General features: G+C 34.8%; 1 protein-coding gene across 1 annotated transcript; it reads right to left on the bottom strand.

Moving 5' to 3' along the window:
- Positions 1-16,194: 16,194 nt before the first annotated feature.
- Positions 16,195-17,108, bottom strand: LOC141911290 (U-actitoxin-Bgr3b-like). Its single transcript, XM_074802287.1, has 3 exons — positions 17,068-17,108; positions 16,512-16,585; positions 16,195-16,414 (listed from the first exon to the last, which is right to left on the bottom strand). Exons 2-3 carry the CDS (start codon positions 16,582-16,584, stop codon positions 16,296-16,298), a joined length of 192 nt encoding a protein of 63 aa, XP_074658388.1. The 5' UTR covers position 16,585; positions 17,068-17,108; the 3' UTR covers positions 16,195-16,295.
- Between the last annotated feature and the right edge of the window lie 1,045 nt (positions 17,109-18,153).

Genomic DNA, 18,153 nt, shown 5'->3' on the forward strand with positions numbered 1-18,153 from the left:
AGTTCGATTTAGGTTCGATACTTAAATGAGCTTCGACCAGTTTGGAGTTGTGAGATTAGCTATAGAACAAGGGTGGTACTAGACCAGTTCTAAACCAGAACATTGAGGACTGTCCTTAAACCGAGACCATTGAGTGGCCAAAAAGGCCTTAAAGTTTTAAATCGACCGATTTCATCTATCATATTGATTTGAAGACTTAATATTCAGTTTCCTGAAATGTAGTTCCTCGTAACTTTGTTGGTTCAGTTTGAATTAAAGAGTGAACTTACTTTTGTCGAGAGAACTGTCAAATTCAAACGGGACGGAGCCCTTGTTCCATAGTTGTGACTGAGAAACGCGGAATGAGCGTTCAGCTGATTACAATAAAAATAAACAAATTATCTCTAGGTACAAAAGACTGTTACAGTTTTTCTAAAGACAAAATGGAAAATAGCCAACCGCTCGTCTCATTTAAGCCCCCCTATGACATCACAATTCGTAACGTTTCAATATACATTTCAAATATCGAAAGGCTTATTTTAACCAGATGATGTCATATGGGGATTTATCGGGACAGAGTTCTGTAAGCCGGCGGGTCGGTACCTCTAGGAAAATGGGCAGAAGCAACCGATTCAATAATGGCGATAGTCGCCACCGCTACCAGCAATACCGAAATACTAAACTTCATATTTGTAGACTTTTGTGACTGAAAATAAAGAATACCTTTCATCAAAATATGTTGTTCAGCAGCTGAGTGAAAGATCATTTCAAGTTAAACTTTAAAACAGAGATATAGTACGTAGTTACTTTCAATGACTATACTAACTATACTAACACTGACTATAAACCAAATTACGACGAGCTACAAGAGCGTAGCAGCTTCATCGGGAAAGTCAGGAGAGTTCACGTTAGATATCATCAATATTATTTTGAATATTCATCTCAATCTGAAATCCCAAGTAATCTCTCGTCTGGCCAACTCATAATTTATATAAGTACCACATATGTTACAGCCAGCCGTTTCTCATATTTCTTATTTGGCAAATATCAAGCTTATACATATAAATATATATATATATATAAATATCTGAGCTTATACAGAATCCATTAAAATCGATGTACAGAGCTTGTTCTCAAATTTCAGATATTGTTGAATGATATTTTTGTATATTTTGATATTTTCTTACCTTGTTAACGCAAACTCCTTCGATTCCAGAGCATGGGTTAATCGTGGTTAGATTTGGCTGCGGTTATATACAAAATTCCATCCATCCTAACAGCTGCGCGGATATCCGGTCATCAACTTCCGGTCATTCACGTGCATCGTGATCAGAGAATTTACTTCCGGTATGTAACGGCTGCCTCGCGGCATTCTTTGTTTATCGAATCGATTTTCCGTATCGGGATAAACAGGATCATACTTATCCCCTCGTGACGTTATTGTGTCAATATGACACGAAATTCCGGGCTCGATGGAAACATTTACATCTGTCATCGTAGATTCTTATCGATTCAGTAAACATGATGGCGACGTGATCACGTGGTACGTCTGCAGCTGAGTACAACTACGTAGATAGCATTTTGACGCTATTTGTCCAATGCCTGTGGTACAAATTTCATCTTCCCCGCCAGGATTCGAACCTGAGGGTATCGAGATTGCCACGATACGAAACCATGCCACACCAGACCGAGTACGCAGCTACACGCGCAGCTTTGATGATGTCATTATTAGCCAATCAGATATCCCGTTTTATTTCAGCCCGGGTTTTCCCGTTTTCAGTTCTCAAATTTACCTCGTCGATTAAACAACAAGCAATCTGATTGGTGCGCACCCTGTCTACTGTGACAGGGGTTCGTTCCGTGGCTGAGTGTAGCGATGCCATTAGGTTCGAATCCCTGCCGAGGGAGGATGTACAAAGTGGTACAAGACTATTAGAACAGGCCAATTTGAATTTTGTTTAATCGTTCCACTAGCCGAACAGACAAATCGCTTTGTACGGCCCGAATCAGCCACCATAATTTTCAGACAACCCCCGAGACAATCAAACCGTTTCTATACGAGAGGGGATGAACCTCACACCAGACAATGCATAAACACAGTCGATTGAGGAATATTGGAAAAGTTCATTCTCACAAAACGATAATACACAATAATCATAGCACTGTACACGAAAGCGATTCTAATAACGACATAATGATAACAAACTTCAGAAGATGAAGACCAAAATAAAGCAAGGTCCAAAACCTGAATTACTGAAGGCGTATAAATCCGATCGTCCCACGCGACAGACTCGATCGTAACATGTTATAGAGTTTATTGAAGAATTAACGTTATTTTCAGAATGACCAAAGTCGTGGAGTATCGATTAAGTGTAAAGATTAAAAGCCACTACATAATACATTATAAAGATTGACAACGAAATGAATCATCTATTGATAATCGAATAAGAATATTAAGATACAGTCATGGCGTTTCGTGTTTTTCTCTTGAGATGGTCGTTACTTGGTTTTATCTATTTGAATAAATGTTACGTTTGATTACGGTTATAATTGCCATTACAATATTGACGTAAATTGAAAAATAGTGATTTGCCAACATTGAAGCTTCCACGGTAACTTAATCAGTAAAACATGTTATTAGACTATGTGCAAGTGTCTGAAGCTAGACCCATCTTTGTAGATAACTTCATCAGTGGCTTGGTACCATTTGATCAACGGCAATCAGATCTGTATTATATTAACGACATTCGACGACGTTATTTTGTCGTTTGATGAACAAATCACATTCACGATTCAAAACACATTTCAAACCGCAATCAATTTCAGACGCTGTTCCTGTGGCTGGTTCGAGTGGGTTGATATCGGACGAAGGCAGATTCCTTGACGCGGTATCAATCACAAAATATACAAAGTATTCGCCAACAAAGTTAAATACAACATTGAATCCATAGACTTTTTAAGAGTAATCGAATAATTTTATCTTAAAGTAGGGAATAACCCTGTTATTTATTTGAGTGGTATATTTGGTTTGATTTGACTTTGATTGATGTCCCTAATAAACCAACCACACCTAATATGACCGAAGCAGGGGTATTGATATTGAAATTGGATATCAAAGTACGGATAAAGTTGTGTGATCGGCGGTCGAGATTACGGCATTTTTTGATTTAATCGTAGTTTTTTTTCTCAGGGCAAATATGAAAACAATAGGAACTCGATTGATTGATTGATTGATTTTATTTTCATAGAACATAGTTTAATATAATAATTTATCTTACAAAATACCACAATGAACTATGAAGGACTCGTCCAGAGCCTGAAGGCTGTGGCTCTGAACAGAGTGGACGAGCCCCGGTGACTATGAAATGGATGATGACAATGATACAAATGTCAATATTATAAGGCTTATCTATGGTAAGCTCTTTTCAAAACAATATACAACATACAATGGTAATACTACAATAACTATTATATAACATAAACATACCATGATAGAATATTTTAGGGGGACGGGATGAATATTCAATATCTATTGTTGAGCTGTTTTTTGTAGAGCCTGGTGAATGAATGAATTGATGGAGATTTTCTGATTGTGTTATCGATTGTTTGCCAAATGACAGGAACTTTGTTAAAAAACGATTGATTGAACATATTCGTTTTGTGACGGACAGATTGTGGATAATTTCTTGATCTTGTGTTATGTGTGTGGTTTACTTGGTTATGTTGGAACAATGCTTTAGCAACGGACTTTTTCCGCGTTGCCAATTTTACAAAACTGAAAATTCAAACGATTGAATCTATGTGTTAATACCAGTTTATTTTACGTCTTAATCAGTTGGAAAGCAGGCACAGAGTGTTATGATAATTAGTTACAGTATACACAGAATAGAATCGAATATTATACTACTTGATTACTCATACTTCATCAGATCGTAACTGAGATTGTCCTACAATGACTTTTCTTTAACTACATACTTAATACAAAGGCCTATTTCTACAAACAAATAATCATTAGCCGTCATTTTAGATTAAATACCTAATCTATAAAAATTGACTCTCAGTACCAAATGTACGTGTTACATAAAGGTCTGATTTCTCAGCTAAGCCTAGGTACACATTTATGCCAAAACATATATAAGATTTAACTATGAAAAATGGATGTAACTCACCTGAAAATTCAAACGATTGAATTTATGTGTTAATACCAGTTTATTTTACGTCTTAATCAGTTGGAAAGCAGGCACAGAGTGATCAAATCTGTGCTGTCAAAAACCAAGTTGATTAAGACACTCCCATCAAGAAATTAGTGACCAAAACTTCTAGCGATTGGTTCATCCAAATCTTAATGACCTATTAAGACACTAATTACCTGATGAGAGCTAAACTAGTTGCGAGGGCAGGTGAGTTGAGAGTTGTTTATATTGCTATTACATCACTTATTCAAAAATAGTGCCAGTTCGCTAGGTAGACAAAATACTCACTAAACAAGACAGCCTACTTGAGCTGCCAAAACGGTATCCGGGTAAAAGTGACAAAGACTAAGGGTTAGATCCATTAATGGACATAGGAAAAATCTACAAATATGTTTTCTTAGCTACAAATGACCTGGCAAAATATTGATCACAACATTTAAACATAAAAACACAATCCGCAGTTCCAGATAAAAATACTCCTTGCTAAACTGCTCTTATCGGGGTGGGCAATTTTCCTTCGAAGTATTTGTAGCCAATTTTTGCGAGGTCTAAATTCATTATATCTTCAAATTTTAGGATATCATATTTTCTAAATAAGTGTGATGCGGGGGCATTATAGCGGCTTTTATCGATATATCTGATTGCCCTTTTCTGCAATTTGAAAATGGTGTCTATTTGCTTTTTTGAGAGAAGAGTGCCCCACGATGTCACTGCATAAGATAAATGTGTATGTATATAGCCATAATACAGCAGTTTCTTACTCCAAGCAGGTATAAATTTTTTTATTCTTCTTAATAAATACAAGTTTCTATTGATTTTTTAACAGGTTTGTTTGAATTGTTGTTCACAAGATAGATTTTCATCAATAAGTACTCCTAAAAATTTACACTGTTTTACTGATTTTATTTTCTCAGTGCCAAATATGAGATCTATATCTGTTTGGAAACTTTTACTTCTGGGCCTAAAAATCATGCAATTAGTTTTCTTGAAATTGACTGTAATTTGTTAGCATGGAACCAATCGATCAGTGTAGATAGGTCATCTTTCAGAAGATCTAAAATAGTGTTAAGGTTCTTTCCGGTAATATATGTGCTAGTGTCGTCTGCGAATAATATACTTTTACAGGATTTTAAAACTTGATGGGCATCTTTAACGAGAAAAAGCAGTGGTCCGAGTATAGAGCCTTGAGGAATTCCGTATTCGACTTTAGCTAGATTTGATTTGATTCCGTTGACCTTTACATACATTCTCCTTTCACTGAGGTAACTTTTCAACCATTGCAATGGAATTCCTCTTATTGTATACTTGATGCTCTTGAAATCTACCTGTAATCAGGATTTGAAGAATTAAGCATTGTGCAAAGGTAAGAATTTTTTGCTAAGTGCAAACACAAGTTCCTGGCATTATTTTTGAGCTATTCAATTGAGAATTGTTATACCAAAATGTATTTGCGATCTAATGAGGAGTTGGCGTACTATTCCGCACCGCGGCGCTGCTATGCAACTCGGTTTCTAATGAATTTAAAAGTCATATTGAGGAAAGATATTTTGAGGGTTCTGGTTTAACATTGAATGAAATTATATTTTTAGATTTAAATATTTTTAATACAGAAAAGGAATAAAGCATCAAAAAGTAATACAATGTTTACAAATTATGTAACTTTACAACAGAAAAGGATATTAAAGCATCATCTTATATAAAATTACCACTTACAACAAAAGCAGTAATAAATGTTCAAAATGAAGATAATAAATGTTTTCTATGGTCAATTATTAGTTGTTTACACCCAACTCAGGAAAATGTTTGTAGAATAACAGATTATCGGAAATATGAAACATTATATAAAATTGATCAATATCCAGTAACTATAAAGATGATTCCTAAAATAGAAAAAAGTTGATAATTTAAAAATAAATGTATTCGAATTAATGCAATTACAAAAGGTGAGACAAAAGGTGAAAATATTAAAGATTATACATTAGGAGCCTTACATTTTACAGAATATTATGATGATGAAAATGTAATAGATTTATAATATTACGAAAAGATGAAAATAAACATTATATGTGGTTAAAACAAATAGATTTATTCTTTAGAACAGAAAATGATTTCAACAGTCATAACAAAATATATTTATGTAGCAAATGTTTATCTAAATTTAGAACTGAAAATGCGTTACTAAAGCATAAAGAATCATGTGATAATAAAGATTTTTGCAAATTAATAATGCCAACAGAAAAAGATTATAAATTGAAATTTACTAATTATAAATTTAGAAATATAGTGCCATTTGTAATTTATGGGGATTTTGAATCGTTGAATAAAGAATTAACTGGTCAAGATAGAAACGAAATATATAACAAAAAGCAATTTTTAAAATCAATGGACAAAGGAAATGAATTAAGACATAATTCAAGACCCACCAATCATAAATACAATTTAAAAAGTTCATCGAAGAGCTGCAGCTTATTATAAATACAATTATATTGTTCATAATAGAATGTAAAAATTTTATCTAAAACTCTAAAACAAGGAATGAAATTAAAGAAATTACATATATATATTGAATTTAATCAATCGAAGTCGTTAGAAAAATATATAGATTTCAATACTCAACAGAGAATGATATCTAAAACAGATTTTGAAAAAGATTTTTTTAAATTAATGAATAAAAGTTTTTATGGAAAAACATGTGAAAATATTAGAAATAGAAATGATATTGAATTATTAGATAATTCTGTACGATTGAGACATTTACAATCAAGTCCTAGACATTTAGAAAATAAAAGATTTGAAGATTATTTAACAGCAATAAAATAAAAAGAACGTCAATGAAATTTAATGAACCAATATTTATAGGTTCGACTGTTTTAGAAATATCAAAATTGTTAATGTATGATTTTTATTATAATGTTTTACAACCACTTAATTGGGAAAAGCATATTGAAATATTACATTTTGATTCTGTAACAGCTGACACCACAATATTATTAAAATATAATAATCAAATGTTAACTAGTAGAATTTTAGAAATAATACCTAATCATAATAAACTTTATATTACATATGGTGAAAAGGAATTAATACAAATAAATGGATTAATATATGTTTGAGCAAAAAATGGATGGAAAACATTAATTTAAGAATATTATTAGACGTAAAACGAATAAGACGATTTATAGAGTTAGAACTAAATTAGAGTTTGTAGATGTTACTGAAGATCACAATTTAATTAAACGAAATGGTGATGAAATAAAACCAACTGATATGAAAATTGGAGATGAATTATTACATAAAAGATTTTATCCAAGAATGAATCATATGTAATTTGATGAAATAATAGATAATATTTATAACATAGAACCAGAAACATTAGAATAAAAAGAATATTTTATCAAAGGATTTTTTTATGGGTGATGGTTCAGCAGGTGTCAATAATTATGTTGGTGGCAATAAATATTGTTGGTATTTATGCAATCAAGATTTGAAATTATTTGAAAGAATAAAAAAATACTGTGAAGTTTTTCCAAATAAAGTTTTTAAACTCATTGATATTATGAAATCAGCAGCAGTTTATAGAATACTTGTGAATAATCCTAAAGATTTTGCATTTAAATATAATGATGAATTCTATAACTATGCACTAGTCAAAAGTAATACTTCAACCAAAGAAAAGATAGTGCCAGATTATGTATTAAATGCAAAATATAATTTAAGGATTTAAGGATTTAATTCAAGTTTATTAAAATACTGTTTGATGTACCCACGACCTTGGTTAACAAAAACCTGAGTAAAACCTATATCGTTTAACTAACCTTGTACAGAAGATATCCATTTGGAACTATATATAGTAGTAGTTTATTCTTTATCAAAGTGTGTACTATACTTGTATGACAGATAATCAAAATTACAAATCTTAACAAAATAATTTAATAAAAAATTACATGCTGGAAAAACAGAAATATCAAGTTGATGGGGTAGCAATATTTGCTCGGTATCTATGTTAAGCGCATCATCAAAGTGAGATCAAATTAACTGTATAGCGAAGCTTGATTGGGATTAATATATCGAATAAAATTGTACTTTCGCCTGAATTGATAGTGCTAGTTGTCTTGTCAACTTCAATGGCTCGGGGGTTCGATCCCTCCTGGAGTTTTTGAACTCTTGAAATTTGCGAATCACTTGTTCCCGCCTTGGTGATTCAGTTGGGAAAACAGTTTCACAGTTATCCGTCAGGTTTTAATCAAGAATGAATATGAGTCAAATCTGATCTGAGAACAGACTGCATTGGGAGTGTGTTTGATAATAAACTTCCAGATATTTAACTACATTTTATAAGATATTTCAACATTTGCCATGAATTCTTGTACAAAGAATATTTACATTCAATTTAGTAACATTTATATTGTACACAATAGCAAACATTCACAAAATCTCATTACAGTGTTAGATTTCTGAGAATCATTTTCAATTCGCTGTTGACAATAAACCTTACAAAGGAATTGTTGCTGTAACAAAGACTTCGTGATAACATTTGCTCCGTGAGAAAGAAGCACCAAACTAACGGTACCTTAATATTGGACTTTAATTGATTTTCCAATATGAGAGAAGACACGGTCAGTTGCAGTACATACGGTACCCTCTCAGACAGTCAGTATTACTCTCATTTCATCTGCACGGATCATGAATTCAACTCGGGTGCAAATTGGTCGAACATACAGCAGTAACATCGCTCTCATGTCTGTGGTGAACAGGTCTGGAATTTACCGTAATGTATCATTGGTCATTCTGCCGGTCGTGTTCCTGTTTGCAGCGTTTGGGAATTCAGCTACTTTCCTAATAATGATAAGTAGCAGATTCCGCGGTTTATCTTACGCTAACTATCTTATCGTTTTGTCTCTCAGCGACTCTATGTACTGTATCAGTTTAACACTGCTGCCTGTTTTGCAGTTTGTTCTCTTGCACGTTAAAGATGGTCCTATATTCATCATAGATTCACTGATAAGTTGTCAAATCTATGAATTTCTAATGCAACTTGCCGGCTGCAATTGTTCGTGGTTAATAGTAGCAATAACTCTGGAACGTGTGGCTGTTGTTCTCTTCCCGTTCACATCTCGTTTGATATGTACACCGAGATTCGCTAGGTTTGCTATATTGATAATTACTGCAGTGAATATACTGATTCTATATCTCACACCTGCTATGACGATACATTTTACCGACTGGTTTTTTGGATGTTACTATGGCTTGTTTGACCAGATAAAATATTTTGCGGTATTTGTCATCTACGTTTACAATATACCATTAACGTTAATTATCACCTCAAATACTGTTATAATAGTTAAGTTATTCAGAGGTTCGAAAATCGTTTCGTCTGATCAGAAAACTACAAAATCAAAACGTACAACAATAATGCTTGTAACAGTTTCACTCGCATTTGCAATATTTACACTTCCTAACACTATTACTACATTTTTACCAATCTCACCGGAGCAGGAAGATTTCCTATATGACATATTTGAACTGTTTGAAATGTGTAACTATGTGATAAATTTTTACATATATCTTTTACTGGGACGAGAAATTCGTGAATTTTTTTGTACGAAACTATGCTGTAGAAATCCACTCAAAAATAACCATTGGACTTCGTAATGTTCCTGGAACTCTTGAATCTTTACACCTTCTCAAACTAGTACCCACAATAAACATTAAATTCTGGGAGCCCTTTCCGACCAGTCGCTACAGAATTTCCGATCTATTTTCAAAATTTACTAAAAACACTTGACTTCGATTATTTTATCGGAACACTTCACCTTAAACAAGTCATTTGGTTATTAATAATAATGAATGACAGAAAGTTGTCATTTTTTCAGCATGCTTTGAAAACCGATCGTCCACACTTCACACGAACTAGTTCTTCGATCAGGCCCTACAGCCGAAACATTAGTGAATTGAACGATGCATACTTATGAAACCAAAAATATCATCTTTAGGTATTTTTGACGAAACTGATAACAAAGCGCCCTTGCGTTCCACCGTTCAAAGCTGTGGTGTTGTCATACGGCTAAATACATTACCGGGTACTAAATTTGACAGTTCTGGTATAACAGAGTTTAATACAAAGGACCATTAACCCGTTGAATTCCACTTGAAGTTGAAGTTGTCCTATACGGCCAAAGCATTCTAACTTTCAGAACCTGAATTATATTTTCAGAACCTGAATCAAATTTATGTAAGTATTGTTTTATAAATCAGTTTTTGAGTCATTTCCTGTTCTGAGTTGATACTGAGTAGATGTCCCGCGTACTTCTGTCTACAGTATATTTCAGCGTTCTCCCAATTCAGACGTTCATCTCTGATGAATTCGATGCAGGAAATTCCGGAATCCAGAAATCCTTGTTTACAGTAGAAATCATCGAAATCTTTAATCGGTAACGACTCGTGTAAAGTGTATTGTATTTGAAAGGTGGAAATTGTATTGTTTACTTCAAAAGGCAGACAGTTTACAATATAATTTTCATTGTGAGAGTAAAAATATTGAATTTACCTCCATGAACAAAATTATTTCACATATTCTAGTTTTCTTTTTGTTATACAGCCAACCCCGCATAAGTCGAAGCCCTCGGGACTGACGGTTTTTCTAAGTCGTATTCTTACGAGTTATCTATAAGTCGTGCTTTTATACGAATTCCACGAAAACTCGTGAAAATACGATACGATGCTCAGATTACAGCATGGTTCGTTATGTTACCCATCGATCCTGAGCTGACAGTGCAGATCCTATACCACTGAAATCTACCCTCAATCTATCTTTCCGTTTTTACCACGTGGTGCAGTCCTATAAGAGCACGTGTATTCTCGATCGAGAATACACGTGCCCTCAGAACTGCACCACGTGGTAAAAACAGAACTATTACCGCGCAGAAACGAAACGTACGCCCGCGATGAAACGCGCAGAAACGAGAATTCTGTCTATTTGTTTTTGATCGCAGGAGCTGACCTTGTGTTCAAAGGCGTTTATTTATCTGAACTCTGAAAAACCTGGACGGATAGCTCGTTATGCCGTCTCGCCGAGGTTATTGTCACCGTTTCGTGCGAAGGTTCCTTAACTCTTTTCTTAATTCTAACACGTCAGAGATATTTAAATATCGTCAATCCGTTTTCTAGAAGTCCGATTATAACTCCGAAATACTTTATCGGGATTTGCCGCATTTGTTGGCTCGTTATGAGTACAGTTTCTATTCTACCGCTGTCATCGTCGTCTTACTTCGAGACAATTTTTGTGTGTTGGAATTAATTTTTCGCGCGGTAATATTTTTTTTGCACGTCATCGTGGAGGATGAAAAAAATATTGACATGTCCCGAATCAGCCAACAACGGAATGAATAGATCACCACATGACGTCTTCGTTTAAGAAGCTATCAGCACTAAACGGTGCTGCAAAAGCTGTTGTTTGGCAGAACTTTGTTGTTTAGCACGTTATTGTTGTTTAAGCCCAACGCACACGGCAAAACATTTGTTTCGCCGAAACAGAAAACACGTTTTCACAAAACGTGTTACGGGTTTTGCCCGCAAACGATAAAACGTTCAACGCACACGGGACGAAAAACGTTTTCGACTACACAAAACGTTTTTCGCAAATCAAGCAGTGCTTGTTTCGCAAAAAACGTTTTTTGCTCGTGAAAAACGTTTTTTGCTCGCGAAAAACGTTTTTCAGTTAGGCGTTTTGTGTTTTGCCTCCCCCGCACACGGAATAGCAAAAAACATCGAAAACGTTTTTTTCACGAGGAAAAAACGTTTTTTCGGTGCCGTGTGCGTTGGGCTTTATCGATCGGGTAGCCTATATGTCAGGTTTCAAATCAAATTGCGCCATAAAAGGTAAATTGGACATAAATAATAACAGCTACAGTTGCTAGATGTGACGTACGTTATTCTACGTACCAACTGCCCAACTGACGTTCGACATTTTTTAACAGCCATACCCTTTTTATATACAGTTTTTGTTCGTTATCGCGTCGTTATGCGTGTCTTCCCTAGTATTAAGTAATTTTCAGTGATATCATGTTTACTCTCTTTCGCTGGCTTTCTTTTAATGTAAAATGACCCGAAACGCCGTGAATGACCCAAATGCTGCAATTACGAATATTGTTCATTTTCTTCTAATATTTCTAGATCAACCCTTGGAATGGGTTCATTTTATTCCAAGATATAGAGTTTCTTCACTATAAGATCCCGGTATTGACAGTAAGATGGGGGATAGGAATTGGATTTCAAGGCCCAGTGACAAACAAACTCATTATTAGTTCACGCTGTTTTTGTACTTCTAGAACACACAATATCTGCGGCGTAGCTACGGAAACGTTTGTTTACAACGAGATACAAAATCACGTTCACTAGAGAATCAATTTTGCTCCCGATTTCGGCGCCATATTTCAATATATCGCGTTGCATTGTTCCGTGTAACCAAAGAAAATCGTAGTTCAACAATGCGAACATATTCGGGAATTCACAAAGTAAATGGGCTGTTACTATTGATATTGTGGTCACTAACGCCACTTTATCGTTGTAACTGATTGCCTGCTGTGAACTCCTTGCCAACAAAGAGCGCCGTTTCTTTTGAAAATCTAATACGTTTGAACATAAAACGGCGTTACCGATCAATAAGAGTAAGATGGGGGTGGCCGTACCGAAATAAATAACGATGGGCCTGGTATATTTGCCAATACGGAACGACCAAATATTGCTGTAATTGTAAAATGTCTCCGACTTGAAATATTGGCATACTTTGTTTTTCGTCTGATGGACCCTATACAGGAAATTTGGCACAGAAACGATTACGTTGAGACAGACGACCGAGACGATCACATTATTCACCGATCGTTTGGTCGTCCATCGTTTTACCTTGAAAATAAACAGAACGGTTAGCACTCTCTCGAACGTGATAGAGACTGTTATCCAATTACGCGTCGTGTATAACGCGTGAACCAGACCCATCAAATAAATGTCGATTTGTGGAAGTAACAGGCTTTGGCGGATATAGACAAATCGTCGGCCATATTGGAAATATCTGTACAGTACACCGACGCTGTATTCAGGGATGCTTATCAGTGAAAATAGTGCATCAAGTATTGTCAGAGCTTTCAGTAAATAATATGTGGGCTGAAACGAAAATCTTCTCAGCACGACAAAACAGAAAACATTAAGAATTGTAGCGATGAATGAGATAGGTGTCGCTACGAGTGTGTTAATATAAAACCGTGACCACGAGATGTAATGTGGTTGACATGTTTTATTGAAATCATAAACTAAACGTTCGTCTCGTAGCGGCCATATTCGTGGATAAGACATCTTTATGAAGCTGCCGTCATGTCGCTACCTTCACCATGGCTGTGTCGGTTTGGTGCCGTCTGTCACTGCCTCGTGCCACTGTTGCTATGTCGTTGATATCTATCGCTACCTCCTGTGGCAGTTTGACGCTATCAGTCATTCTGTCTCCAGGTCTAGAATCAATTTGTCACTTTACCGATTCCTAATCAAAAACTTCAGATATATGTGATTTAATGTTGCCTGCTAATGGAAGAAGTAATTTTTTTGTTGGTATCGATTTTAAAATGGAGGTGAGAACATTATAAGATCCTGAAATATACATTCAGATGTGAAGCGAGTTGCAAAGCTATATTGGACGAGGGCAAGGTTAGGTAATAGAACTTGGAGGAAATCTACTTGGGCCAGTTGTCCTGGAAGTCTATAAAGTAGTTACTGTTTTTGTCGTAAACTGAAGGTTACTTTTAAGCTGAGTGGCTCCAAGTTGAAGGTCACACAGGAGTATGTAGCAAAAGGATGCATTCTGAACAATGTAAAAAACCTTCGAATAAATACGTAAATTGAGTCAAATCAAAAGTTTTAAGGTGAGGATAGGAAGTTTCGAAATAACCAATTCACTTCATTCATTATTGGTTTATTACAGCCGCATCCATACTATAAGCAGGGAAGTGTGATGAGTGTCACACTTCCCTGCTATAAGCGAGTTTTAGACCGTTCTAAACGGGTCCGTGCCCGGTGCAGGACCGATTTAGAACGGACTTAATCAGAGCGCGCGACTCACCGTTTCTTAACTTAAGATGCCTCAACTATTCTCTTATTTTAAGCACGTCAGAGATATTTAAATATCGTCCACCCGTTTTCGAAGTCGAATTATCACTTCGAAATACGTTATCGGTATTGCTGCATGTGTTGGCTCGTTATAATTATAGACACAGTATCTATTCTACCGCTGTCATCGTCGTCTTACATCAGACAATTTTTACGGTACAACCGGAGTTTGTTTGCCAATGAATTTACTGCCGATCGACGTGGCTGGCACTATTCATTCGCTATTTTTGCCTTGTTTAATGCGGCCATATTGGCTACGATAATTACGACGTACGCTCAGATGGGGCTGGGTATATGCGTGTTTCGTCGGTTTGTCGGTATGTCGGTTGGTCGGTTCGTCGGTTTGTCGGTATGTCTTGAAAAGTACGCAGCCGAATTACTCCTTTTCTAAAAATGTATCCTTGAGCGGGGAACTATTCCACGCTATACTGGACTTGGACCGATATGGGATGGACTCCCGTCAAAATCCGCCACCAACTAGAAACTTTGAGATTGTGGTTCCGTTTGTGTAACTTACCAGTTTATAGACTAACTAGGAAAATATTTCTTTGGGACTATCATTTATCGTAAGCAAAAAATACCTGGTGTAAAGACGTTAGTTCAATTATGTATAAACTAAATATAGCTCAATACTACGAACATATAGGAAATAATATACTACGCAATTCTACGATTAAGGAAACTATTTCATACTGTTAAACCAAATCTTTATTACTTTATCAAACTGAATGGTTTAGAACTGTTGCCTCACTTCCTAAACTTAGAACCTATTGCACTTTCAAATTTGATTTCAAAACTGATGATTATATAAAAGCTCCACTTTCAAGAATGAACAGATCTAAATTGCACGCATGAGAAATGGAACGTTTCCTATTAATATTGAACTAGACAGATACCGAAATATCCCAATTAATTATAGACTCTGTGAATCATGCAACCAAAGAAAAATAGAAACAGAAGAACACTTTTTACTTTATTGCAATCGTTACTCAGATGAACGAGCTGATTTATTTAATAGAATTAATGTAGAGTTGAATATCGATATTTTAGACCTACCCGTATCAAATAGAATCTCTCTTCTCCTAAATGAAGGCAAAGTCTGTAAATTAGTCGCTAACTTTATAAATACAGCCCTACAACTGCGCAATGCCATTATTTAGAATAACACGTATTATCTTTACTTCTACTAATAATTTACAATTAAATGTAACTTTCTATACGTATATACATATGTGTCTCGTAAGCCTCTAAGAGGCTGGCTTTGTAAAGAAAGGTGACACGTAAATAAAGCATATATATATATATATATATATATATATATATATATATATATATATATATATATATATATATATATATATATATATATATATATATATATATATATTAATTCCCTATATTGTTAACCATTATTATCGTTTGCTTGTTACCGTCACTCACTGATTATCGCCTTTCATGTTCCTTCCCTTGTCATTTTCTGATTATCTCTTAGTTTGTCTTCACTTTTTAATCACTTTAGTTTGTGCCCTCTGTTTTTAAATTACTTTAATCTGTATTGCCCGTTGTTTGCTATTGCTTACTTAACTATTGTTTTCCAGCCGTTGTGTCATTACTCTAATCTATATTCCGTTTTCAACACTCAGTTCTTTTGTTTTGTTTTTGTATAAATGTCTTGTAATATTCTGCTGATCTCACTACGCCCGATGATGGCTAATAGTCTTTAGCCGAAACTGCGCGCGCTCTTAGATTCAAGTTTTGGCTGTATTTATTGTGGGATTCATCATCCACGGATATTGTGTTTTCTTCTCGACTCATTAAGTCATAATCCAGTAAACATATTAGTGAACGAGTGCCAGTGACCAATTATCATAAAATAAAGTATTTCTTTATTCTGGCATTGGTTTTTTATTTGCTTCACGAATTATCAGGGATACTTTTCAACATCATAATGCCATACGTAGCACACGTGCTTTACAAACAACATTTCCCCATGACGGAAGGGCAACAATCCCGGTTAAAAGAGAAAAACCAATAGGTTCCCCATTGGCTGTTGCACAAGCATTTTATTCCTCTCTTTTCAAAGTGAACTTCTGAAAAATATACACAAAGCGTTATATGTTGGAATTGAAAGTATTATGTAATAAAATTAATCCGGTTGCATGTAAAACGAATAATTTTCATGACTACCTTTATCGGCAGCGGTACTAGCTCCAATGACCATAAACAAGGCCAAGGCGATGAACAGAGTTTTAGCGAACATACTAAAAGATACGTTGCAATGTTACATAAAATTAAAAAGAGTAACAAAATGATAGTTCCGGTGCTAAAATACGGGATTACTCAAAATAACTACCCACAACTTAAGAACTGGGTAAATCAATAATGGAAGAACTGGATCCACAGTCAAAGGAAGCCGATTCAACTGAAGTGGGTCAACATGAGATAAAACTCACACTACTTGAAACTGGAATGTGAAGCATTTCAGTATCGAATGATAAGGCTAAACAAAAATGATACCTTGTTTCTCCGCAGCGGCCGGGTCATTTTTGTAAAATACGATAACATTTATAAACAGTTCATTTCTATAGCGGCCGGGTCTGTTTAGTAAAATTGATCACGATTTTAAAAAAAGTAATGTATAGGGTAGATAGGCGGCCGGCCGGGTCAACATTTAAGCTCAGCAGAGCGGAGAAACAAGGTATCAATTTTTTTAGCCTAAAACAAACTGCGGTGCTGTACATACCTTGTCGTGTGTTTCGAGCAAACAATATCATACAGTATAGAATCCCATTCTTATACATTCTCAAACCGTACATCATATTCCCCCTGACAAATCATGTCATCTATCATCATAATTCCTTGCCTGCGCGTAGAGCCTTCCGCCATCTAACACTCTGGAATTAGCGATCCGAAAGTGAAAATTCAAACTCCACACAGCTGCTGTGCTATGCGGTAATCTAAAATTTTTTCTTACAAAGGGGATCTATCTTTTAGGGCCATATTGGTCTGCCCTGGCTTGAGGTCATTCACGATTCTTACAATTCATAATCCGTTGTTTCACAACATTAAGATCATAAATGGATTATACGTATTTCAGTGACTCGACATAACTATTAATATGGATTACATACTAGTCACCGATATTACCGACATTTCAATTAAAAAGCAATATGTATCCGGGGTAAGACTTAGCGGATTATTTCGTACTGATATCATTAATCACCGATTCTTATTCAAATATCCCTAAAATGAAATACCAGAATATACATTATATGATTTTGACGATTCATAATCCTTTGTTTCGTGATAATAGGATTATGATAGGATTATATAGGTTTCAACTACTCGACGTCAACCATTAATGCGGATTATATTTCATTGATCGGTATTTTGATATATATAGATCTGTATCCAACTAAGTAGCTGATTATTCCATAGACTGATATAATCAATCATACTTTACATAACATATCGCACTATCCATAGGTCTATACGTTTATTGTTTATATATATATATATATATATATATATATATATATATATATATATATATATATATATATATATATATATTTATAGCCAGGGTCAGAATGTAATGGTGTAGAAGAGAGTTTGAAGTTGAATCTATGCGGGTCAACGATTAGTCAAACGGCAGTCTGGTTCGGTATACCAACTTAGGATTGATCGAAAAGAGGTGGAAATCGTTCATATATATATATATATATATATATATATATATATATATATATATATATATATATATATATATATAACGTCCATATATATATATAACGTCCATGCGGTCGAAGACAGTGTTTAGAATTGACTA

Source organism: Tubulanus polymorphus, chromosome 9 (assembly GCF_964204645.1).
Source record: "Tubulanus polymorphus chromosome 9, tnTubPoly1.2, whole genome shotgun sequence".
NCBI classification, from domain to species: domain Eukaryota; kingdom Metazoa; phylum Nemertea; class Palaeonemertea; order Tubulaniformes; family Tubulanidae; genus Tubulanus; species Tubulanus polymorphus.